Below are 27716 nucleotides of genomic sequence, written 5' to 3'. Positions count from 1 at the left end.
GATTAACAGTCATCAAAAAAAAGTGATAAAGTCTTCCACATGATTTTAAGACTGAAATAGTAATTTAAACATTTAAAATAAGCAAAATTTTCCCATTTCTAGCACTCCTATAAGAACTCTACCTGATTTTATGAAGTTGTTTTGAAGTGAAGAATCTCCAGAAGAAACATATTGAGGGCTCATCAAATTTGTATTCCCAGTCATGGCTGGTTGGGATGACGCACGAGGACAATGGTTTGTCTGTGACAAATAGTTATACTGCCAATTCGAAGGTGATGGTACACTGGCTCCAGGAAGAAAGCTACCAGAAGGCATTGGTGTAGCAGCTGGGTTCTGAGAAGTAGGTAGTGGCATTTGGGGACTAGGACCACTACGGAGTGAAGGTGTCACTGGATGAGAAGCCACAGGTGGTCCATAAAGAGCTTGTCCAGGTCTCTGATAATTACTTAATGGGGAAACAGTCTGGGAACCACCAGAGTTAGACTGTCCAGAGACTGGATTCAAAGTCTTTGCTGGTATTAGATGAGGGTAGGATCCTGGAAGCTGAGAATTATACCCTTGGCTCACTGACACTTGTGAAGACATCACGGCATTCTGGACAGGACCTTCCAATAAGAGCAGGAAAAATTAGTCTTACAAACAAACCAAGCAATACTTTAAAAAATTTAGTAAAATATATGGTACTCTTACAACTCAACAACAAAAAGACAAATAACCTAATTAAAAATGAGCAAAAGCTTTAAATAGTACTCAAATATACTTCCAAAGACAAAAACAAATGGCAAAATGTTCAACATTATTAGTCATAAGAGAAGTGCAAATCAAAACTACAATGAGATACCACTTACACTAGGATGGTTAAAAAAAAGAAGATGGCAAATAACAAACGTTGACAAGGATGTAGAAAAACTGGAACCCTCATACTTTGCAAATGGAAATGTAAAACAGTGCAAGTGCACTGGAAAACAATCTGGCAGTTCTTCAAAACGTTAAACAGAGATATCATATAATCCAGCAATTCCACTCTTGGTCTCCATAAAAACGTGTAGACAAATGATGACAATATTATTATTTTTAACAGCCCAAAAGGAGAAACATCCAAATGTCCACTAACTGCTGAAGATAAACAAAAGGGGCATAACTATACAATGGAATATTACTTGGTCATAAAAAGGAATGAAGTACTGATGGCATGCTATAACACAGATGAACCTTGCAGACGTTATACTAAGTGAAAGGCACTACTCACAAAAGACCATACGCTGGACAAATCATTTATATAAAATGTCCAGAACAGGAAAACCCAAAGACACAGAGGTAGATTTGTGGTTACAACAGCTGGAAGAGGGAACAGGCAGTAACCGCTAATGGGTATGGGGTTTCTTTCTTGGGGTGATAAAGATATTTTATATATTTATCTATTTTTTAATTTATTTATTTTAGTTGGAGGCTAATTACTTTATAATACTGTAGTGGTTTTTGCATACATTGATATGAATCACCCATGGGTTTACATGTGTTCCCCATCCTGAACCCCCTCCCACTTTCCTCCCCATCCCATCCCTCTGGGTTTTAAAGGTGGTTGTAGCAATGGTTGCAATTTTTAGTTAAGTACACTAAAAAATCATTGAACTGTACATTTAAAAACACTTTCTTTCATTTTATTTTTGGCGGCATTGGGTCTTCACTGCTGCACACAAGCCAAGGCAACTCTCTAGCTGCAGGGTGTGGGCTTCTCACTGTGGCGGTTTCTCTTGTTGCAGAGCATGGGCTCTAGGGCACATGGGCTTCAGTTGCTTTTAGTTGCTCCAAAGATTCCACATCTTCCAGGACCAGGGATGGAACTCATGCCCCCTGTATTGGCAGGCAGATTCTTAGCCACTGGACATTATGGAAGTCCAGACTGTACATTTTAAAGCTGTTATATATTAAAAAAATTAATCTCTAGAATCACCACTTCTCAGGAATATATTGTCATTTCTGCCCATAAAACTAGAAAATGAAAGGAAATAACATGAATATTTTTTAAAAGATGGCACTCATACAAAATTAACTCCTGTGGACTCTTTACATTTATTAACAAAAAAATACTTATCTTCCAATCATGGATTGAGGGGTCAATCCATGCAACCAACGTACCAATACCATTAGTTTAATTTGAGCGTTCATTAATTACACAATACTTACACAAACATACACAAGTATATATATATAGGAGAGGTAGGATTGGGAAGCCTACAAAAGCATATACACATAAGTAATATGTATCTGGGGAACGCTAGTCTATATGCATTCAGTTCAGTTCAGTTCAGTCACGTCCGACTCTTTGTGACCCCATGAACCGCAGCACGCCAGGCCTCCCTGTCCATCACTAACTCTCGGAGTTTACCCAAACTCATGTCCATTGAGTCGGTGATGCCATCTAACCATCTCATCCTCTGTCGTCCCCTTCTCCTCCTGCCTTCAATCTTTCCCAGCATCAGTCTTTTCAAATGTGTCAGCTCTTCCCATCAGGTGGCCAAAATACTGGAGTTGCAGCCTCAACATCAGTCCTTCCAATGAACACCCAGGACTGATCTCCTTCAGAATGGACTGGCTGGATCTCCTTGCACTCCAAGGGACTCTCAAGAGTCCTCTCCAACACCACAGTTCAAAAGCATCAATTCTTCTGCACTCAGCTTTCTTTATAGACCAACTTTCACATCCATACATGACCACTGGAAAAACCATAGCCTTGACTAGATGGACCTTTGTTGACAAAGTAATGTCTCTGCTTTTTAATATGCTGTCTAGGTTGGTCATAACTTTGGTTCCAAGCAGTAAGCGTCTTTTAATTTTATGGCTCCAATCACCATCTATATGCATTACTCTGCCAAAAAATTTTTTTAAAATACAGGTATTCTTTCAGAACAAAAGAAACAGATACACATGTTAGTTGGCTAATTGTTTATAATAATGAAAAATTGGAAACAAATTAAATATTCATCAGCAGGAGACTGAATAAATTGTAGATTATTCACACAACAGACTAATTATCAATAAGATGAATAAACCAGATGTACATCTACCAATTTAGAAAAACTACAAAAAGAATACTGAGAACTTCCCTGGTGGTCCATTGATTAAGAATCTGCCTGCCAATGCAGGGGACATATGTCTGGCCTCTGGCGCAGGAAGACTCCGCGTCCTGAGGAGCAGTGAAGCCTGTGTGCCACAACTGCGGAGACCGTCATCCTGGAGCCTGAGCTTCGCAACAAGAAAAGCCAAAACCGCCCAAATGAGAAGCCCACACATCGCAACTAGAGAGTAGCCCCTGCTCACTGCAACTAGAGAGTAGCCCCTGCTCACTGCAACTAGAGAAAGCCCTCTCATAGCAACAAAGACCCAGTACAGCCCAGAATTAATAAATAAAATATTTAAGAAAAGAATGCTGAGAAGAAGGAAGTTATAAAGAAAGAAGTATGATATCTTTCTTACACAAATCTTTTGATTATGAAAATTTTCAGACATAACACAAAAGTGTAAGACCACTTTCTGCAGTCTCCCACACACAAAAAAGTGAAATATCCATAAGAAATATATTTGATTTATGTATTTATTTTGGATTGTTTGACATTTTACGACAGAAAATTTTTCTTTCAGGAATTCTCTGACAGTCCATTGGTTAGGAGTCCATGCTTTCACTGCAGAGGGCCAGGGTTTGATCCCTGGCTGAGAACTAAGCAACCCCAAGCTGTGCAACAGTCATACACACACACAAAAAAAACTTTCTTTCTCTCATAAACATGATATGTCTCTCCATTTATTCAGAACTGTTTTTTATCTTCCAATTATATTTCATGTTTTTTTTGTAAAGGTGAAATGAAGTCGCTCAGTTGTGTCCAACTCTTCACGACCCCATGGACTGTAGCCTATCAGGCTCCTCAGTCCACGGGATTTTCCAGACAAGAGTACTGGAGTGGGGTGCCATTTCCTTCTCCAGGGATCTTCCCCACCCAGGGATCGAACCTGGGTTTCCCGCATTGTAGGCAGATGCTTTTACCGTCTGAGCCACCATCTTCCTTTAAATTAAATGTAGTTAACTTGCTGCCAGGGATCCCGCAGTTTGTAAATTACTATGAACAGAACATTTACTTTCACTTCTAACTAGTAAAAGGCTATCAAGTATTCAAAATACCATAAATGCCCAATTATAAGGTGAGATTTTCCTCAAAAATTATTTCTCAAAAAAGAAGGCACCATACAAGTCTCTACAAACGTTCTCACCGTACAATAATGCTTTGTCCTAGTGGATTAACAGTGTTTCAAACAGTAGGTACGATAAATTCAAGAGTTACAAAATCAATAAGCTATAAACTATCTTTTTAGTTAAGAAATAGAAGACAGTTAAGAATGGAAAATATTGCAGGATATCACATGTAATAAAGGTTAAGTATTGTGAGGTTACATTACAAATATATACACATATGAATATGTATACTGGGTCACTATTTAAAATGTATTTCTTACTGTAGATTATAGTCAAAGTCTGAAAGCCTGTAATCAACTGATACCTTTGAATCTTCTTTTATCCCTCTATGATTTATTCCTTACACATCCTATTACCTTTTAAAACATGGATCAGATCAACTTCCTACTCAAAACTTCCAAAGTCCTTATCTTAGCTTATAAGATCCTCTATGTCCCTGGCTTCCCTTCTGGTCTCACTTCCAACTTCCTTTGTTAAAAAATACTGAACATTCATTTTATTTTAATGAAACAGTGCCAGGATAATACATATGTTGTTTCTGATCTGGAAGTAAGTATCCTGTAGTCTTCTGATTCTTTTTTTTTTTTTTTCCTGTTCTTGCAGCAAATTTTAATATAAAGTTTAATTTTCCTTTAAGATTAGGTTTCACAGATTATGCCAGCTCAGACAAGAAAATATCCACTGTCTTGAACCACAGATTCATTAGTTCTATATGTGTCATATTAATTACACATGGTTCTTTTCTTATTAGGCTGTTCCCATCCTAATTTGATTTTGCTTTCAGTTAATCATATCTGATCATCTGTATGCGCCAAGGGGTCTTTTAATCTGATATCTCTAATTCTGGAAAGATGTCTATGCAGGGCTATATTTAAGCCAAGTTGGCACAGATTTGCAGTTCTAAACAAACACACACCATTATAACTACCTTATGTCAGTGTATCATATAATCTAAAATGACTTAATAATGTCCACTAAAGACTGAAAACCCTTTTTAAATATATACATATAATAGAACCCAAAATCTTTGAGTGTAACTGCTTCTGGTAAGGTCACTATGTCAACTGACATCAATTACTCTAACAGCTAAAGGCCTTTTACTATTCAAATAATTTCCTACTGTTTCTCTATACTCAGCTCCAGTCACATTCACCTTAACGCTCCTTCAACAAGCTTAAAAATGCTTCTGCTTTAGGGTTTGTCACTATTTTCTCCACCAAGAATACTCTTCCCCTAGATATAATCTCACTCCATCTCTTCATTCAAGTCTCTCAGACACAGTCTCCTCAGAGGCATTGTCTGAACACTACATCTAAAACAGAAACTCTTTCATTCTCTTCCCCTCTGACTCTGTCTTATTTTTCTTTCTAGTGTTTACCTGACACTATGTTATTTATTTATAGTATCTACTTCACTGTAACATAAGCTCCAGGAAGGCAGGGATTTCTTTTGTTCATTACTATATTCTCAGCACCTAAAATGTGCCTATTACATAGTTGTGTTTGTTGAATGTGTGCTCAATATGTGTTTGTTGAATGACTCCAAGAATAAATATTATAGCACAGAAACTCTTGTACTTTGAATAATAAAGTACCACTTGGGAAAAAGTGAGACTCTAATAAAGGATAATTTCAATTACTATAGTGATCACATGATGGAATCTCTTAAAGGTAAAGAAAATTTTCCACAATACAGCACCATAATGTTGCATATTCTTGTAAGCAAAACTTCTAAATAAACTTAAAAAAAAAAAAAAAAAAACACAAGCCCTTTCCTGAAAAATTTAGTCCTAAAACATTAGGCGAGGTAAGCATTCGCATATGTGGAAACTGGAGTAGAGTACGGGGGCAACGCAAGCAATGACAGAATGGTGACATACCCTTGTTTTTGTTGTTCGGTTGCTAGGTCACGTCTAACTCTGCAATCCCATGAACTGCAGCATGCCAGGCTTCCCTGTCCTTCACTATCTCTCAGTTTGCTCGAACTCATGTCTACTGAGTCGATGAAGCCATCATCCTCTGCTGTCCCCTTCTTCTGTCCTCAATCTTTCCCAGCATCAGAGTCTTTTCCAATAGTCAGGTCTTTGCATACAATGGAACTGATCAAATAAATATATATGAGATAATGGGAGTAAGGTCTCTTACTCTCAGAGAAGGAAGTCACAAATATGGAAAAGGGAAAACGAGAATGAATCCAATGGTAGTGGGACTACAACAGAGACTACAATTGAAACTCATGGACTTCAATGTGTATATAGTAAAGATTCCCTAGCTCCGTCTGCTGAGACTGAGAGCAGAGACATTCTAATAGCACTGATCTCTCAGTACTTGTATTCTTGGTTTCTAAATACTATTCTCCATTAAAAGGAATCAAGGCTGATTCATGAGCTTGAAAAGTACAAGATGAGCCTGCAACACCTTACTGAGCCAGAAAGCAAGAAAGTGCCCAAGAATGATGACACATGACAAGAGGATACATGAAGACAGCCTGAAAGAGCACCCACAGGCCAAAACTGAGATAACCGAAGCATCAGTATAAACAATGATAACAGGGTATAACCCACTGAAATCACTGAAGTCATGAAATCAGAAGACACTGGCTTCTTGGCAAGAAAGCTAAAACAAACCTAGACAGTGTGTTGAAAAGCAGAGACATCACTCTGCTGACAAAAGTCCGTATAGTCAAGGCTGTCTTCCCAGTGGTCATGACGGTTGAGAGAGCTGGACTGTAAACAAGGCAGAGTGCTGAAGAACTGATGCCTTCGCACTATGGTGCTGGAGAAGACTCCTGAGAGTCCCTTAGACAGCAAGCAGATCAAACCAGTCAATCTTTAGGGAAATCAACCCTGAATACACATTGGAAGGACTGAGGCTGAAGCTGAAACTCCAGTATTTCAGTCATCTGATGTGAACAGTCCACTCATTGGAAAAGTCTAACCCTAACCCTAACCCTAATTTGGGGACAGGAAATCCCCTTGCTACTGGAAAGATTGAGGGAAAAACAAGAGGGCATCAGAGGATGAGATGGCTGGATAACATCACTGATGCAGTGGACATGAATTTGGGCAAACTTTGGGAGATGGTGAGGGACAGAGAGGCCTGGCATGCTGCAGTCCATGGGGCCACGAAGGTTGGACAACAACAACACACTGGAATAGTCCACACCAATAAAATAAATGAATAAATTAAAATTCTAATAAGAAATGAGATATTTACAAAGTCTCAAACTACATCTCCCAAAATACTTTTCAATTATAAAGGAGAAAGGAGGAACATGACTGTGAAGAAGCTTGGCAGACACCCTTCTAATCAAGTGATCAAAGTGAACATCACCAATAATGGGGGAAAATGAAATCATGTGCCACCTAATGGGATGTGATGAGAATACAACATCTTTTCTGTCCTGCTAAAGTGCACAGTCTAAACCTAATCATGATGAAATATTAATATATGACAAACCCAAACTGAAAGACATTCTGCAAAATAACTGACTTGTAATTTTCAAAAGCATCTAGGTCATGAAAGTCAGAGGAAGACTGAGAAACTGCTTCAGGTTGAAGAACACTACAGAGGCATGACACTAATGCTAAATGTGACTTCGGACAGGATTTTTTCGCTAAGGGTTTTATTGGGACAACTGGTGAAATCTGAACAGGGTCTGAGGATTAGACACTAGTAACATATTAGTGTTAATTTCCTAATTTCTTAGTTCTATTATAGTTATTTAGGACAATTTTCTAATGTGTAGGAAATAAAAAAGCATTTAAGAGTGATGGGACACCATGTCAGCAATTTACTCTCAGATAGTTCTGGGGAAAAAGTTCTTTGCAGTGTACTTACAACTTGTCTATAAAGTTGATGTGATAAAACTTTAAAGCAAAAGCAAATGAAGACTTTTTAGGTGAACTCTTTAGGAATAAATTATGTTAGGAATAAATATATTAGGACTGTCTACTTAAAAACAGTTTCTCCAAATCTTTTTGACAACTTGAAACTTAAGAGTTTTGCTAAATTAAGTTAAATGATGGAAAAAAGTTAAATCATTCCCAAGTCAAATAAGATACTGGGAATATAATTTACTGAACATAGGTTTCCTTTTATAGAGAAACTAAAGATATTTAGGACTATTAATGTTTGGTAACACACTAAAAGAATTTTCTTCCTCTAAAAGAGCATATAAGTTTGCCAATCTACAAAATGCTAATGTAGAAGACAGTTCATAATTGCTTACTTCTTGGTTTTCACTAGAAACTGAAGTTTTTAAAGGTTAAGAATCCTAATTAAACTATGTAATTTAAACTACTAAAAAATTTGAAGATATAAGGAGTAGAGATGCATTTTGTTAAGGAAAAAGACAGTAATTTTGCACAGAAGCTGGTTATTTCTAAATGGGAAAGAAAATAAGGGTCAAATTAATACAAATATAGAAACTTGTAGAGATTTAGAAGAAAAAAAATCTTTAGGACAGAATTCTATGGGGACTTCCCTGGTGGCGCAGTTGTTAAGACTGCGTGATTCCACTGCAGCAGGCATGGGTTCAATTCCTGATCAGGGAGCTAAGATCCCTTATGCTGCAACGCAAGGCTAAAAATAAACAAAAAAAAAAGGGAAGAAAAGGAAGAAAGGAATTCTATGTGTAATCAGAACTATGATTGGAATAAATTTAGTTGAGTAGATAAATTTTAATATTAATCTAAGAGGATACAAAGCCTCTTAGTTTTATTTCTTTCTCTGTTAAGAGGACCAAGTTTCTTAGAATACTGACCTGCTTTTAATACCAGATTGTAAAGTTTCTTTATCTTTTAAGTAATCTGTTATAACTTTCTACATTTGCCTCGGAAATCTAAAGTCACTTGGTTAAGTGAATAAGTATTATTTCACAGTGACCTATGGCATTGTTTTTAAAAACTTTTTTATATTTGTGACAAAATTTTCAAAGATCAAATTTATATGAAGTTCATTTGACCTCCAGTTAACTTTGAGGTTTTCCAAGAAGGCCCTTGGGGCTTCCCCAGTGGCTCAGCAGTACAGAATCGGCCTGCAATGCAGGAGACACAGGAGATGCAGGTCTGATCTCTGGGTAGAGAAGATCCCCTGGAGAGGGACATGGCAACCCACTCCAGTATTTTTGCCTGAAAAATCCCATGAACAGAGGAGCCTGGCAGGCTACAATCCATGGGGTCACAAAGAGTCAGACACGATTAAAGCGACTAAGCAGAGCATGGCACAGCAGAAGGGTCCTAGAACACCTTAAGAGAATCGTTTTATCTTGTTATCAAAGAAAGATATAAAACTAATTAGGCTCATTTGATATGCTAAATTACTTGGGAAGCACTGTCAATGAATGATAAACCTGTTTAAGTTTATATTGTATGGGTAAATTCTATTAATATAGACATTCTAGAAATAATATGGAATACCTAAAAATCTGGTATATCCTAGTAAATAAAATGCTATCAGCCATAACTCTAGTTATTATCTTAACATATTGTATGTCACAGTAATAACCAAATTCATCTGCCAATTACACTGTAATCAGATCTTTAACCACGCCTTTTAAAGTCTTCTGTCTTGGGGCTGGTGCACTGGGATGACCTAGAGAGATGGTATGGGAAGGGAGTGGGAGGGGGATTCAGGATTGGGAACACATGTACACCCATGGCGGATTCATGTTGATGTATGGCAAAACCAACACAATACTGTAAAGTAAAAAAAAAATAAAGTCTTCTGTCATCCACAGACAGTTATTGTTTTACTCTGCTGCTGCTGAAAAAAAAAAAGAAAGAAGCTTCATCTTCAAGAACACTCACAGAAAGGACTTTCTGACGAGTACAGGTTTCTGACAACTTTCAGATAATACTGCTGAACTGGTAAGAAATTAAATAGTTATAATGGGAAACCTGATGACTTCATGAAACTGTTAACAGAAGATTAAGATCAAGTACTAAGTACTAAGTGCATGATGAATATAATTGGGGGGATTTTTTTACCAAAATTATTACTGATTTTTAATCTTGTGCTTTCTAAATACAAGGAAACCCTTCCCCTCAAGCTAATTATGACTTACAGCAATTTGATAAATTACACTTTTGTAAGTACAAGTGAAACATTTACCTTTTCTCTCTACTTGATTCCCCCAGAAACTGGAAACTCTTAGGTTCTCAGCAGCCTTATCAGGTGAATAATGAAGATTACCTCCTGGCAGGTGCAGGAATCTCAAGATATTCTGGAGATCTTGAGAAGGGAAGAACCCACCCAAATCTCAGGTATCACACACTGAATCTTACAGCACACCCTTAATCTGGCTTTCTTGGCCTCGAAAGACCTTGAAGAGTTCAGTTTGAAATTCCTTATGAAAGTTCCAGCAGAGCTGAAGAACCTATATGATCACTTATGTAAATAATCAGGCCAAGTTTATTGAAACCAGATTTGCTTTGCAAACAAATTAGCTTTAATCTGGCCATATTTGATGGAAACTAGGGTAATTTTAGAGAGAAAAAAATATATTTCAGTATATGTTCTGCTGAAGAAAGCACTAGAAAAAAATATTTCAATGCATATTACGTTTTAGTGTTGTCTTTAAAGTTTTTCTATATTTACTGCCTAAAGACTCGCTTCCAAAATAACTTTGTTATTATGTTATATTATTATAGAATTTAATTACAACTTAATTGAATTTTAAGAGGACATTCTAAGTTTGTTTCTGGAGTTTATCATAGTAAATTATCTTTGGATGAAGATCAAATCCCCATAACCTGCAACCAGGATATTATGTATATTGGAAAAGACATCAGATAAAGGACTCTTAACAGCCACACTGGGAGGGGCCATATCAGGCTACCTCTCCTAAACAGACTGCAGCTCCTATTTCTGACACCCAGCTCTGACTAACTTAGGCCAGCCCTACCAGACCAGGATGAGAAGAAAACATCTTAAGTAGAGAGCTGACCCAAAATGCTGGACCAGACTTGTACACTAATTACTTTGACAACCGCTCACACTTCTGCTTACAAATCAAATATTTCTTTCTTGGGCTTAATCATATGCCAAGTTTCAAAAGTCAGTATGTTGGGTTTGTGGCCAATTACCAATGTCCAGTACACCTGGGTTACCTTTGTGAATTTCTCCTTTTAAAAGCACTAACTGGATGGCCCTTTGAAATTTTATTTTAGAAGAAAGTTGAGTACCATGCAAGCTACCATCAATATTACTAAATGGGACCCTGTTACCTGGCCAATTTATGACACTTGCTCTGAAACTGGCCACAAAATATACAACATCTCCTTTTTACCAGATGTTAAGTATCGGGTAGCTCCTGATCCCAGTGGATTTATGGAACAAGTTTACGGCCTTGGCTCTCCCTGGGCTGGTTAGGAAGATGCACAACTGGTTTCCAGTGCGCTCAAGGTCATCTACAGGCAGCCTTGGAACCAGGCCCTGCCAATCTGCCTTCAATGCCAGCATGCTGGGTTCAATGTTTTCCAATGGTATGACCATTTAGCTACAGAATTTGCTATTTCCCAGTTGGAATATAAGATATCATTACTTACATAGAGGCTTTAACAAAATTTACTGAGTAGGCTTTGAATGATATTTATTAAAGCCAGTAGCTTGCTCAATTCAAAAGTCTACATGACGAGAAAAAGTGGTGCTACAGAATTGTAATATGACCTTTGAGATTCTAATTGCTTCCCAAGGGGGAAATTGTGCTGTAACACATACTGAATGTTGTGTATCATATTCAATAGTCTTCTGATATAATTCATCTTGAAAGTCGAGTCTGACTCTTTGTGACCCCATGGACTATATACAGTCCATGGAATTTCCAGGCCAGAATACTGGAATGGGTAGCTGTTCCCTTCTCCAGGGGATCTTCCCAACCCAGGGATCGAACCCAGATCTCCCACATTGCAGGCGGATTCTTTACCAGCTAAGCCATGAGGGAAGTCCAAGAATACTGGAGTGGGTAGCCTATCCCTTTTCCAGTGGATCTTCCCGACCCAGGAATTGAACCAGGGTCTCCTGAATTGCAGGTGGCTTCTTTACCAGCTGAGCTACCAGGGAAGCCCAACTCATCTTAAGACACATGAAGAATCAGATTTCTACTCTGAATAGTCCTCTTCCCAATTTAGGGGAAATAACAGAAAAATGGATTGGTTTAGGAGGCTCTGGCTTAAAACTTTTAAACTACTGATCACATCTACAGTTCTCTATGAATTAATGAACATGCACAATGAACGTGACAAGATAAAATTGGCATATATCCTACTAGACAACTTGAAATTAACCATTAGTCCTTGCCAGATATCTTACTAGCATAACTGCCTAAAACGAAAGAAGGAACCCAGCTATTAAGACCCCAACATCAAGGAAAATGATAAACAGGGCAGGTAAGCCATCACTGTAGCATCGAGGGACCAAATATTTGATTACCTAATGCTTTCTATCAAAAGATGAATGATTAAAGAAGGGAAATTAATGAAATAAAATTCCTATTTTATGGCAAAACAAGAAAATTTTAAGTATAAATTTTTTCTGTCTGCCTGGGACTCCTCCCTTAAGTGTGTAATGTATATCTGCATTAATCACATATACTCAGGAGATAACCTTCCTTATTAATCTTGCAAAGGGTCATGATGATTCACTACTAGCTCTGTACATGCAGATCTGGATTGTGTAAACTGTCAATACGTCATTTGAAGTACAATCCTTTGTCTCAAAAAGGTATATGACTGTACTTTGACTTCTGACGGGGGAATATTCCTCAGAGCTTTCTAAAAGACTATCTCCCAGGTTATAATCCTCAGGTTGACTGGAATAAATTTTTCCGTTTCTTTCTTAGATATTAGCCTATTGAATAATTTTATTGTCAACACTATATTTTATTCCAAATGGTTAGGAACATACCATTCATTGCCTAATTGAAAAGACAGATTTTATGAAGAATCTTCTGAACACACAAGGTGAGTAAGGTCCCCTCCATCCGTGTCCTCAAGAAGCTATGCTCCAAACAGGAGAACAACCAGCTGAGGACAACAGAGAGTAAGATCTTAAGAGACAACAGGAGTTACAGGAAAAGGACTGCCAAGGGCATCTGCAGAGAAAGGAGCAACATGGGCAATACCCCATGGCCATGAAACAGCATTCTGAAAAATCAGTGGGGCACAGCAGAGTCAAGTGATTATGTCAAGCATCTGAAGCGAGGCAAGAGGTTAGGACATCAAAAAAACCTCTTGGGGATTACAGGAGAGATTGGAAGATACTAGAGCCTACAGCAGTAATCCACGTAAGAAATAACTGACTAAATAGTAGTAATGGGAATACAGAGATCTTTCAATGAAAACATTTGTAAAAAGTACAATTGTAAGCAAATTTGGGTCATCTGGATAGAAACCAACATCTCACAGCCTAGTACTGCCACAAGATTTCATGGCTCACTCTAATATTTTCATTTATTGTTTCATCACAGGCCATTATGCTAGAGGTCTTTAAGCCAAGTACAGTCAGTGAAAGCCAAGTATCATCAAAATGCACAAAATAAGCAAAAGTCTTACAGTATATCAATGAAGAAAATGAAAAGAATACGCAGTCATAAGACTATAAGGTAGAAAGACAAACACAAAAGAATCTGCTTTGGGCTTCCCTGGTGACTCAGTGGTAAAGAGTCCACCTTCCAATGCAGGTGACACAGGTTTGATGCCACATGCCTGGGAGCGATGAAGCCCACACACCACAGCCACTGAGCCCGCGCCCTAGAGCCCGGGAGCCCACACACCACAGCCACTGAGCCTGCGCCCTAGAGCCCGGGAGCCCCAGCTACTGAAGCCCACGCCCTCTAGAGCCCATGCTCCACAACAAGATAAGCCGCCACAATGAGAAGCCTGCAACCAGTGGGTAATCCGCTTGTTGCAATTAAAGAAAAGTCCACATGCAGCAACAAAGACCCAGCACAGCCTAAATTAATAAATTGTATATAAAAAACAGAAAACAAAAAACACAAGAATACTAAAAAAAAAAAAATGAACCTGCTTTGTAGTAGTCATTATCATAGATCCACTTATAGTGACTTATAATGTAAAAATTGTCTTTTTACATATGTATCAACTTGCAATAGTTTATTAGAAGTGCAGTAGTAAATATGTAATGAAGTTTCCACCAAACAATTTTAATTATATTATTTTGAAGTCATTAATTATATAATCTATCAAAATAATGGATCAGTGATTTTAAAGGGGTCCAGAATATACCACTGTGACATAAAAATTATTTTGAGTAGAGGGCATGAGTTCTGAGAATCTGCCTAAAAGCACTTACCTGCCTAAAAGCGCAGCCTCCAAAAATAACTCAAAAGAATTAAGTTGTCCCACACCTAAACATACGTTGTCACAAAATGATCAAGTCTCCCATTTATTCTACTAAGAACTCATTTATTTTTCCTAAAAATTATTTTCCATAACTGCTCTTTTCTCTCTCCTCTTCCCCTATTAAGATGGTATATAAGTCCCAAATTCTCGAGGCATATTTTTATGAACCCTCATAATGCGTGAGTAAATTCTGCCTTTTCTCTTGCTACCCTGTCTTTTGCCAGTTTAACTCACAGGCTCACAGGCACTAAAACTAAGAGGGCAGAGGAAAAATTTTTCTTCTCCAACAACCTGAAACTAGTTTCATCTTAAAAAAAAAAGAGAAAAACAATAACTATAATAGTCACCCAAATGATGTTCTAACATGTTAAAAATATGAACACCAATCAATTTTGGCTTTAGTCAAACAATCCATTGCATTATATATTAAGTTTGAATTATACTGCTTTTGTTGTAATGTTCTTAATTTGTTTTGGTTTTACAATGGTACAATAGCTAAAACATATGGAGTTTATACCTAGTTTTGTATCTGTATAAACACTTTATAGAAAGTAATTTAACACTGAGGTTGCAAAGAAATATTTAGCACCGACACATTACTTAAAAAAACTGATAAAGGAAACTGAACTGATAGGATTCGTGGAATTGAATATGGAGACATAATAAATCTGTGGAACTGATGTGGAATTGAAGAAGGGAAAGAACCAAAAATGACTCCCAGGACGGACCTGTGCAACTCAGTAGATGACAGTGCCATACATTAGGACGGGAGGGGGAGAAAAGAACTGGGGAAGGGAAGGAATAACAAAACAGAGAATGAAGAATTATTTTAAATATACTTTAAGTGTCACCAAGAAGTTCAAGCGGAACTAGAAAGACATCTATTTTCAGCGAAAGAGATAAGGTTTCAGCTTATGATATAACTTTGGAAATCACTGGCATATAGTATTTGATATCACAAGAATTAATAATATCATGCAGGGAGTATGTACAGAGTAAGAAAAGAGCCAGCCGCAGAAACCATGTGAAATAATACATGTTTACTGTTAATTTTTAAAATGCTATTTATTATGTATTTATTTTGACTGCGCTGGGTCTTCACTGCTGCACACAAGTTTTCTCTCGTTGCGACGCTTGGGCTTCTTGCTGCAGTGGCTTCTCTTGATGCAACTCGCAGGCTCGAGAGCACGGGCCCAGTAGCTGCGGCATACAAGCTCAGCTGCTCTGAGGCATGTGGACTCTTCCCCAGACCAGGGATCGAGCCCATGTTCCTTGACTGGCAGGTGGTTTCTCGACCACTGGGCCACCAAGGAAGCTCATATTGTTTTGTTTTGTTTAGAAAGGAAGAAAAAGAGGGGAACTAGGTTAGAAAGCTCCAAAGATCACCAACATTTTAGGAAAAAGAAGGCAATTAGAAGAGAGGAACGAAAAATATTTTTTGTAACTTAATAACCAATAAATTATTTGTGGCCTTATTAAGGGCAGTTTTGGTGGATGTATAAAGTAGAAGCCAAATTAGAAATTATATTAAAGAAACAAATGAGAGATTAAAATAAATGCAGGTGACTGCTTCTCAATCACCCAACCAGAAGCTTCAGAAACAAAGAGAACCTAGGTTTTACGTTTATAAATTCCTATTTTATACTTGATGGAATCCCAGAACCTAAACTAGTAAAATTTATGGTCTAAATTTTACTACTGTACATGTACTGGTGATTCTCACAGAATTACTTTATGAATTTATTCATATTACTTCAGAATAAACTTTATGAATCCACTGATACATAAAAGTGATACTCTCAGAATGGTTTCCCCCAACATTCCAAGTAAAACAAAGACTTGAGATCTTGTATTCTTAAACAACTCATTCACCAATCCATTTAGTAAATACATGCATGTGCTCAGCTGCTCAGGCATACCTGACTCTTTGTGACTTTATGGACTGAAGCCTGTCAGTATCCTCTGTCCATGGGATTTTCCAGGCAAGAATACTGGACTGGTTGCCATTTCCTCCTCCAGAGGATCTTCCAACCCAAGAATTGAACCTGTGTCTCCTTCATTGGCAGGTAGGTTCTTTACCAGTGAACCACCAGAAGCCCCAGTACTATACAATGAGCTACTACTTGCCAGGGACAGTTTACACTTTCTACCTACCATTCATGAATTCAGTGGACTAAACCAGTTCAAATTAATTCAAGGCTCTCTTGAATATGGTTCCATTAGTTATGGTGTCCTACATGAAAGTAAATAAAAGTTACAGAAAAGTAGCCAAATATTCAAAACATTGTGCTTTAGACGGCAATGTTTTACTTAACTTTTGAAAAGTTCCTTCTGTGTATGTGCTTTTAAATACAACATATTTGGAGGACAAGTCAAGTATAGAGAGGAAAAAAAAAAAGATTTAGCACCTCTCCCTGCACATCAAAAGACACTCTGATCACTTACAGCTGACCAATTGACACTATAAGTGCAACAAATGGATGCTACTGCATGAGGACAACTTGTGGATCAGTGACTAAACATAACGGCTTTAAAAAAAGCAACCAAAGGGGCAAGAGCAAATGCTAACAATCAAAGCGGGGGAACTGGCAATTTCAAGATGTACAAGATATTCATGAGATGTGATGCTGAAATAGCAAAGAAATGGACTCAAAATTAACAAAAGTGAGGGTCTGGTCATGTATGAATTATAATCCAAAGGAAACTATGCTGGGTGGCAATTTCAAAAAATATCAGCAAGTGTTTATCTAACTATATATATCAACCTACATAAAGAAACCAAAGAAAAGGTTTTGTTCCTTGATCCAGGCATAACCACCAGGCAAGCTGAATAAATAAATAAGACTGCCAAGTTTAAATCTAGGTTCCACAACGTATTAGCTGTGTAACCTCGAATGATTGCTTGACCATTCATCTTCGTATCCTGGTCAGTAAACCTAACAGTTCTCATATCACAGGGCTGTTATGAGGATTAAATGAAATGATGCTTATAATACAACCTAGCACAATGACTAGGAATAGAGTAAGTACACGATGAATGCTAATTCTTATTGTTACTATTTTATGTCTTTAGGAACTCCCAGCCTATCAGCAAAGTCCAAACAGAAGCTCAATGTAGTAAGTTCTATGCAAAGTCTTATGGGCTCCCCTGGTAGCTCAGACAGTAAAGAATTTGCCTGCAGTGCAGGAGATGCGGGTTGAATCCCTGGGTCAGGAAGATCCCCTGGTGAAGGAAATGGCTACCCACTCCAGTATTCTTGCCTGGAGAATCCCATGGCCAGAGGAGCCTGGCGGGCTATACTTCATGGAGGCTATAGTCCTTGGACATGACTGAGTGACTAAGCCTGCACACGTGCAGTCTTATAGGACTCCAAAGTTACTGTGCCCACTGAAAACATTAAAAGGAACTCAGCCACAACAATCAGTGTTAGAGATCACATGCCAATTTTAGTCTCAGCACTAAAGACTTCTTATGGGACTTCCTTCCCTGGTTGCACAGTGGATAAGAATGTCTGCCAATGCAGGGGACACCGGTTCAATCCCTCATCTGGCAAGACCCCACATGCCTTGGAGCAACTAAGCCCCTGCACCACAACTCCTGAGCCCGCGCACCCTAGAGCCGCAAACAGAGGAAAAGCCCACACAAATCAAGGAAGACCCAGAGCAGCTAAAAATAAATAATATATTTTTAAAGACTGCCTATATTAAAAATACACAATCGTAATTATGGTTTACCTCATAGAAACTAAAAGAGATTTACATTTCTGCCATGCTTAAAACAGAGATATGAGCAGAAGTCTAGCATTTAAACTGATGACTAACCCATACATCACTTTCTACTATGTTTCAGCTGACAATATCAGACACAACTTGGTGACTGAACAACAACATATATAAACATCCACAGAAAATTTCACCAGAAAGAAAACAGTTGAAAACGAGCTCAAATCTTATAATGAACAAGTCAATACATATTTAGTGACCTAAACTGCAAATACCCAATTCTAAAATCACTCAATAAAACCGGTAATTTCTTAAATGTGTTAGACACCATGTGAATCTGCTGGAGAGAAGATGATGTGCAAAAACAGATATTCTTGCCCTTACAGGACTTACAGTCTAGAGGGAAAACATATTATTTTATAAAATTATAATGTAACAGGGGAATGAATCTGGGTGGAAGAGAAAATGTAGAATATTCTTCTCACTCTTAACCAGTAAGGGGAAAAGCTGAGTATTACATAAATATTACAAAAAATAATGTTAATAAAACTACAGTTTCTAACTGCCTTGACAAATTGACTCAAATAGTCAACAAAGGAGCTAATTACAAGTGGGAGTCATGATTTGCTTTTAGTCTTTATTATATGGTAATCAGATGAAAATCTGCCAGTTTAAGTAGTCTCGCAGTTTCACTATCAACTTCTGCAAAGGAAATGAGTGCACCCAAATCTACACAGAGACTTAGAAAAACCATTCCAGACAATTTTTGGATTGTAGTGCAATGTAACAATCAACCACAGAAAGAAATGTCGAGATGTGTGAGGTATTCTGCAATATAGTAACACTATACAACACGAAAGTAAGTTACAGAAAAACCAAAGAGTTGACTACTCAAATCAACTTTTAAATTAAAAATAGAAGATCCAACTAAACTGTAATGTGTAATTTAAGCATGCTACATTAAATCTAAAGCATGAGAATTCAATAGTATTTAAGCAGCATAAGTGCCTAGAAAGTTAACCAAAAAAAAATTAGATCCAGCACTGAACTTTTTTTTCACCTTTTAGAGAAATATCCTTCCCTCCAATTCTCCACCACATCCCTACTCTCTTTATTATTAGTGGAGTGAACAATGTGAACAATAACGGAACCCAATACAGGATATTAGACATTTTACTGAGAATACTTTTACAAAAAACTTTAGAAATAGGGCTTATAAAAAGAATGTCAAAGTTTTATCTTAACAAGGGTGTATACCATATGACCCAGCTATTCTCCTTTTACACATTTATCAAAGAATACAAAAGCACTAATTCAGAAAGATCTATGTACCCCTATGCTGACTACAGCATTATTTACAGCAGCCAAGACATGGAAATAACCTATTTGTCCATCAATGGATGAATGGATAAAGATGTGATAGACACACACACAATGGAATATTAATATAATTCAGCCATAAATAGAATGAAATCCTGCCATTTGCAAGAACATGGATGGAACTTGAAGGTACTATGCTAAGCGAAATAAGCAGACAAAGATAGATAAATACCATATAATTTCACTCATATTTAGAAGCTAAAAAAACAAACTAAGTGAACAGACAAAATAAAACAAAAACTCACCAATACAGAGATCAGATTAGTGGTTACCAGAAGGGGAGGGGGTTGGGAAAATGAGTGAAGGGGTCGAGTGTATAGTGATGGATGGTAACTGGACCTGTGGTGGTGATCACTTTGTGGTGTATACTGATGTTGAATTATAATGCTGTACACTTGAAGCTTATTTTCTAGAAAGTGATGGTATATATTTGCAATCCTATGGCTCTAAGCAAGCTGTGTACATGGACTCCTTTTTTATTCTCTTTTATAATCCGAAGGACAGAACTGGAGCATGCAACAAAGGTCTGCTGGACTGGATCAAATCAACACAGTGACAACATCTGCAGTACAGCACACACAATGGCTAAACTGCTTTACCATTTCAAAATTATCAAAACTATACTTACATATAAGTTTGCAAGCATATTTGCAGGATTTACCATTTAAAGCTCGTGTAAAAGTGCAACTTAAAGAAAAAAACACAGTCATATGGCATCTTGCTTAAGAGTTTTGGCCTTAAAGTAAATGTCTTAAAATAATTTCATCTTCAGTGAAAATGTAACTAAATAGCCTAAAATAAAAAAAAATAGTTTACATCATCTGTTACCGTAAGTTTGAGAAAAAACAATTGATTCAATTTAATACCATTTCAGTGCTTACTCTCATTTATTCTTGCTACTGCCTACATACCTGCCTACTCAGAGACATTTTTTAAAGTTTTTTGGGGCCTTCTTTGTAAAGAAAACAGTAGTCTCTAAAAACAATGTAAATTAGCTATTTTAGTCAGTGGCTATTTTCTCGAATTTCACAGCAATCTTAGATTTCAATGGGAAACTGAAGCATTTTAATATTATTCTACTAGTTTTGTTTCCAAGAACTAAAGATTTATAAGTAAACTGGTAACCTGGAAAACTGTTGGGAGAACATCTGTCTTTATTATAAGTTCTTTATGATTATAAAGAACTTAGCAAATCACAACATAGGACAATTTAAAGAATCCTAGAAAGAGTATAAAATTAGAAGACATCTTCACACCGAATGACAAATTACAGTGCCACATGCACACTCTGGTCAGAGGTTCAGAGACTTTGTGTCCAACCACTTTCCAAGTGATGTAACGACCTTTGGAAATCAAGCAGGAGAGCCTCCCGTTCTAAAGTTGAAAAACTGAACAGGTGGCCTGGGTACAATTCGGGGAAGGTTCGAGGAGAGAGGAGCAGGCCCTAAAGAGGCAAAGCATAATCCTCCATTCATCTCCGCAGATTCACACTGAGTACGACCCTCACCCTAATGCAGGCCCGACGGGACCGAAATGAATCAGACCCCAAACCTTGCTCTCCAGAAGACGCGGGTGAGGTGGCGCGGAGGGAAAGGGCACATAAACAGATCCCATGAGCCTTGCATGCGAGTTCTGACATACAGACGGAGTCTGTGTTCTTTACCCATGTATACCCAGGGCGTTATATACAGCAAGTGCTCAGCAACTGTGTGCTGAACAAAAGACTAAATAAATAAATATGAAACACTAAGACGAGTCTCGGTCCCTGCCTACTGTCCCCTCAGACGCAGGCAACAACCAAAGGTTAACTCGGGCCGGGGCCCAAACTTCGCCTTACCTAACTCTCAACACCCAAAGGCACTTACCGTTCGTGTAGGGAGACCCCGAGGCAGCGGCGGCCCCGTTCTGGGCCTCGAGGCCGGTGGAGGCGCCGCCAGAGGCGGGTATCCCGGGCTGGGACATGACGACGACGTTTATAGGGGTCAGGTCGGGGTCTGCGACAGCCTCAAGCCGAGAGTTGAAAAACGACGGCTGGAAGCCAGGCAGGGGGCTAACGACTTAGGACTGGAAGCCGGATAGAGAGAGGGCGGCGCAAGGAGCCCTACGCATGGCGCCGCATTCTCCCCAGTCCGCAGGCGGTCAGAGCTCGGCCTGAGGGGCGAGGCTCGGGTGTCGGGCCGCTGGGGCCGAGAACGCCGGGATGGGAAGCAGCAGCCAAGCGGAGAGGGACCGAGGGAGGCCCCGGCCGGAACTGCCTGTCAGCCACTGTGCGCGCAGGCGCAATCGGGACACGTGGCACTTCCGGCTCCGGCCTCGCAGCGGCCGCTGCGATCGGTGAGCTCTTCTCTCCCGCGGGGCTGCCCTGAAGCCACCTGACAGCTCCGGGTGTCCCGGCCCGAAGGACCGTACTCGGCCTCTCCTGCCACGTCACTGACTCTCTCCGTCGGCCGGAAGTGGCGTGTGTCACCGACACGGAAATCCCCGCCGTCGTGAACGCGGCAAGGCCGGGATCTGAGGACAGTCGGGGTTTCAGTGGCAGCTTTGGAGGGGTGGGACTGACAGTTCTTCTCCTCCAGTTTTTGTGAAGATTACCTGAGAGGACAGACTTCATTGTCCTTTGTTGAAGCTAAACCTCAGGTAGCTGAACCGATTAATGTTCATCACGGTATTTCATTTCACATTTCATCATATTCCAGGTGTAAATTGTAAGGGATTTTTTTTAAAAGGTTAATTAGGTATAAGTGTTCAAAGTAATCAAATCGAATTGGAGGCCTTTGCTTTTTGACCTGAAGATTCAAAAGTAATTTTAATTTTGAAACTCGCTGATTCATACAGCAAGTCATGCCAAAGTGCATTAACATATTTAAATAGCAATTTTATTTCCTCTTCTAAGAGTTTACAGTAAGGTACAACATTCAGACTTCCTTTCTAGGCAAGGTGACTTTTTTTCTTGCAAGTAGACTTTTTTTTCTTTTAACTTTTGAGACTAAAGGGAGGTAGAAACTGGAATGATGAAACAACATAGTTAATTACATCAGTGATCATGGTAGCCACCTTCCTTATACTTAGGTTTTTCCAGTTCTGAGCTGATGATAAAGCCCTTCTTTATAGATTTGTATTGTTGACTAAAATGTCATGCCAAGGGTTTCAAAATCTGTGAAAGGTGAAATACATCTTAACCATTTAATATCAAATGCCTACTATGGAATGTTATATGACATACAAAAAGAGTAAGAACTAAACTGCTGTGAGAGGCCTGAAAACAGTAAGAATTCAAATAACTACCTGTTAACTTTTAGCTTTTTTTTTAACATTTGCCTCAGATGTGTAAAAATCTGTTTGCTGTGCATGAAATTGAAAAATTCAATTCCTTTGTCCAAGATACAAATACAAAGTCTTTAGGATGAAGATGATACTTTTGGTCAAAATGTTTTTAGCTTAGGGCCCCATAACAAAAATCCCAAAGCATATGTCCCAAGACCACTTGAAAAGATACACAATCACAAGCCTCTCAATGGTTTTCAGATACATAAACACAAGTCTATTTTCTGAGAAAATAGACCTCAGAAACTGAGCCTCCCTGAGCTTAGACAGAAAATCAGTGTTATCTTAAAAAGAGCAAATCCTTAAGCCTGGAGTCAAACTGGCATTAGTTTAATTCTTTTTGTTTTAATGCAACATTTTAATGATCTTGGTTTACTAACCTTGGCATTGGAATTTGATTTGGTTAAATCAAGTTTTCTTTGGACTTTGTTCTGTTTAAGCAATATCTCTGAACAGCAAAAAAAAAAAAAAAAAAAAGCAACAACTGATGAAGAATTAGCCATTTTAAAAAGCAAATAACCTCTGGTTCAATCAGGTTAAATAAACATAAATAATTTGCTAATAAGTAAACAGTGCTTTTTCTAAAATGTGTCCCACCCCTATGTATCCCTGTTGCTATTATCACCCCCACTCCAAAAACAATAACAAGAAACAAAACTATGGTTACGTCTTTCAAGTGTTTCTTACATTTTCAGAGTAATCAGCTTTAAAATATTGATGGAAAAGGCATTATTTGTCATCTGCACACCCTGAGGAATAGTAGGAAAGTAGGTTTAAGTAACTGAGATGAGAAAACATATTTAAACAGTTAAGTGCTTTTCGTATTTAAATATTATCCACACAGTGCCAAAGTGCCAAATCGTCTGGCTTCTTAAAGTGTGGCCACATAAATTTTATGGAAAAATTATTACTATTACCAGTTGTTAAAGGTATTGATATTTCTTTGATCAGTTATTATATCTACTCTATACTACCATACACTTTTCTAAACTAATGTCAATAATATATTCTACTTTGTAATCCTTGATTTCCAGAACAACAGGACCCTTCTACCACATATGCCTCTCCACATACCTATGTATCACATTTCTGTACATTATTTTCAGAGCCTTCAACCCTGTTCAAGAAAATTATAAATAAAATAAGTGACACAAAAGTGTTTCAGTAAAGAGACAGCATTATAATAAGAATATTTCATTGACTTAGATTCCTTATTTAGACCCAAAAAAGGGAGATGCATTCCTAATAAAATTTGCTGATGTGCAGAAGTGGACTTGGGCTGGCATGAGCCTGCTCATAACTACTGAACTGTCAGCTGATAAGCAGGATCAATTCTGCTTATTTTTCAGGATAATGGAAATTATTTTAGGTCTTCTAGTTATTTTTTAAAATTTGTTCTATTTCAAACAAAGAACTAGTTTCAATTACAAATATCAGGTTTCTTTTGAAACTGTCTTGTGGTTCCATTTTAGAAATAGTTCCTTTGGCCTCATTTGCCTCTCACAGGACATCTGTTTGTATCTGAAGTCAGTGGTTCTGAAGGTACAAGTTCAGTTATCCCACACCAAGACAGTAAACTGCTTTCTTTGAAAACTTCAATTTTATGTAGTTCTCACTGCCCACTCTAGTTAGTTTTCTAGTTAGTTTTCATCATCTCACACTTGAACTATTGGGATGGTCTTTCTGCTTTCAATCTCTCCCACCCATCCTTCATGTTGAACTGAGCTCCGAAGTACTGATTCCATTTTTATTTTCCTATACCTCTAAACCTGCAATTGCTCCCTTTACTTGCTCCATCAAGTTAAAGTTTCTCTGCATGCGTTTTCTCTTCTCATTCTGAGTGAAATCCAAAGTCCAACTCATAGCCTTCAAGGCTTCAGATCACTCAGCCAGCCTTGTTATTTCTCTCATTATCTTCTACACTCCCTCTCACTCACTACTCCAGACACACTATTAGTTTTTTTAGACCTAAAGAGACACTGTACAAAGAATATTTCATTGACTTTGATTCCTTATTTAGGAATAAGGAATCTCTCTAGGCATACAAGCACAAGTCTGCCTTAATTCTTATTTGCATTACCTGGGATGCTCTTCCCCAAGACACTCATCCAGCTCAATCACTCACCCTTTCTTTAGTCAAATGATACCTTATGGTGAGGCCTTTTCTGAACACCCTGTACAACAGCGTACTCTTGCTGCTGACTTTCTATCCCTCCCACCATCCTTTTTTTTTCTTCACAGCACTTACCAACATTGTTATATATTTGTGTTTATGCTTATCTTTCTTCAGTGGAATAAAATTCTATATACCTTACGACAGTTTTAAGGTAATCATATTGATTTCATGTCTGTCTGCTTGGTTAGACCATAAGAGAGCCCAGGCCCTGTGTCCTGTTCAACTCTGTATTCTCAACACATGGTTTGGGGCCTCACACTTAACAGGTGTTCAATAAACATTTTTGAATGGATAAATTTAAAGTGTCATCTCTTCCAGTCTTCTATTTGGAATATTTTGACCCTCATTTGTTCACTACTATAAGTTCCTATTGCACTTGGAGACTAAATCACACCAGAGTCGGACACGACTGAAGTGACTTAGCAGCAGCAGCTTCACTTATTTCTGAAGTATCATGTTCTCTAATTCTTTTATTTTTAACTATTATGCCACATTGTGTCCCATCTGATGCTGACCTGTAGGGTAGCTGAAATACTGTCAGCATCTGGTCAGACCTTATCTCCTCTGGGTAGCTGGTACAATGTCAAACGCCAACTCTTTCCTTATATATCTCTCTGTCCCTGCCTATCCACACGTACTCTGGCACCATGGTATCAGAAATATGAAATATAAATTCCCTTCTAAACTATCTTTTCACCATATTCTCTACTGGATGACCTCACCAGCTCCTTCATTAGTTGATTTCTTCACTCACTCAACCAATACTTATAAAATGGTTTCCATATGACAGGCACCAAGAAAAAACAGAACAGGACAGACAGGGTCTCTTCCTTCTGTGGAGTTTTCAGTGGAGGAAATGCAATAAAAATGTAAATAAATATATCTTTTTACATTTTGAACTTAATACGTGCTGTTGCTGCTGCTGCTAAGTCGTGTCAGTCGTATCCGACTCTGTGCGACCCCATAGACAGAAGCCCACCAGGCTCCTCTGTCCCTGGGATTCTCCAGGGAAGAGCACTAGAGTGGGTTGCCATTTCCTTCTCCAATGCATGAAAGTGAAAAGTGAAAGTGAAGTCGCTCAGTCGTGTCCGACTCTTAGCGACCCCATGGACTGTAGCCTATGAGGCTCCTTCGTCCATGGGATTTCCCAGGCAAGAGGACTAGAGTGGGGTGCCATTGCCTTACGTGCTGTTGAGGTCCTGGTAATAAGATAGAGACTAGGAAGCAGGGAGTTGATGTGGATAGAAAGGTTAGGACATGAGGTGACATTTAAGCTGTGATCTAAAGGACAGGAAGTTAGCTATACAAAGGGAGAATATGGGGAGAATAGGACCCTGGGCAAAGGGAACAGCAGCTACAAGAGCTCAGACACAGGAATGAGCTTGCTGTGGTGAGCGAGACAGAGTGGCACAAGCTGAGGTTGAAGAAATACAGGAAGCAGAGCAGCAGGAGCCTTATAAGGCATTGTACAGACTTTATAGACTTTGGGAAACAACTGAAGAATGGTAAACAGTAATTAAATTCATGCTTTAGAATGAATGCATCAAAAAATCAATCCAACAGCTGGGAAGATAACCAGTCAATGGGGAAAGAAGAGCCGCTGCAGTAGCCCAGGCCACGGACGATAGTGACTTGCAGTGAGGTGGTTGTAGGGGAGACAGAAGTAGACTCACTAAGCCAGGCTAAAACTTGGAGCTTTGATATTTCCTTTACTTTTGCTACCAACATGTAATCAATCGTGTGTAGGTTCTGACTTCTACAATTTCTCACAGCTGACTCTATTTCTTTGTTCCCACTGACCCAGCACTGCCCCATACTACCTCTCACTTCTGTGACTGCAGCTGTCTCATTACTAATCTCAGTTTTCAGTCCTTACCTGTTCCAATACAACCCACACACGGCTGCCAGAGCAAACTTTCAAAAATATGATTCTGACCCTGTTCCTGTTCTGCTCAGAACCTCCAAAAGACTCTATAGTTTGGGAGTCTACATCCCTGGTAGTCCAGTGGAAAGCTATTTAGTCAAAGCATAATGCTTGCCTGGTGCTTTTCCCATCCCTGTTCCTTTCTGAATGTTATTCTCACATTATATTATCCCTGCTGGATATTAATCCCCATTTTACATATGTAGTAACTGAAACTTCAAGTGGTTAATAATGTTAGAACCATAATCTGCAGCTGTACTCTATTAAAAGTCATTAAAATTAATGATTTAGAAGAATACTTGATTACATTGAAATGTTTTTAACTTTAAATGTTTTATGAAACTGTTCATAGTATGATTATAATCTTATACAACTGTTTATATCTGTGAGGTGTGACAGAGGGTGATTTTTGTTTCCATTTTTCTTGACTTTCCAAACTTTTTAACCATGACTGTGTATTACTTTTATCATGATAACAGTCATCAAAAAGCTCAAGGGTAAATATCTTACATATCCTGTAAGGCTCTCCTCAAACACTGATATCTCCTGCCTCTCCACTCCCTCACCCCTACCAGAA

General features: G+C 38.4%; 1 protein-coding gene across 1 annotated transcript in view; it reads right to left on the bottom strand.

Annotated features, from left to right (window-relative positions):
• SEC24A (SEC24 homolog A, COPII coat complex component) overlaps positions 1-21790 on the bottom strand; it is a 69612-nt gene extending 47822 nt beyond the window's left edge. The window contains exons 1-2 of the mRNA XM_052642462.1: positions 21581-21790; positions 123-605 (exon numbers count right to left, since the gene is read on the bottom strand). Of these exons, the coding sequence (XP_052498422.1) occupies positions 123-605; positions 21581-21677 (580 nt within the window). The 5' untranslated portion in view covers positions 21678-21790. The remainder of the gene's footprint in view (positions 1-122; positions 606-21580) is intronic.
• Between the last annotated feature and the right edge of the window lie 5926 nt (positions 21791-27716).

Source organism: Budorcas taxicolor, chromosome 7 (assembly GCF_023091745.1).
Source record: "Budorcas taxicolor isolate Tak-1 chromosome 7, Takin1.1, whole genome shotgun sequence".
Taxonomy (NCBI): domain Eukaryota; kingdom Metazoa; phylum Chordata; class Mammalia; order Artiodactyla; family Bovidae; genus Budorcas; species Budorcas taxicolor.
This window is presented reverse-complemented; position numbering and strand designations above follow the sequence as displayed.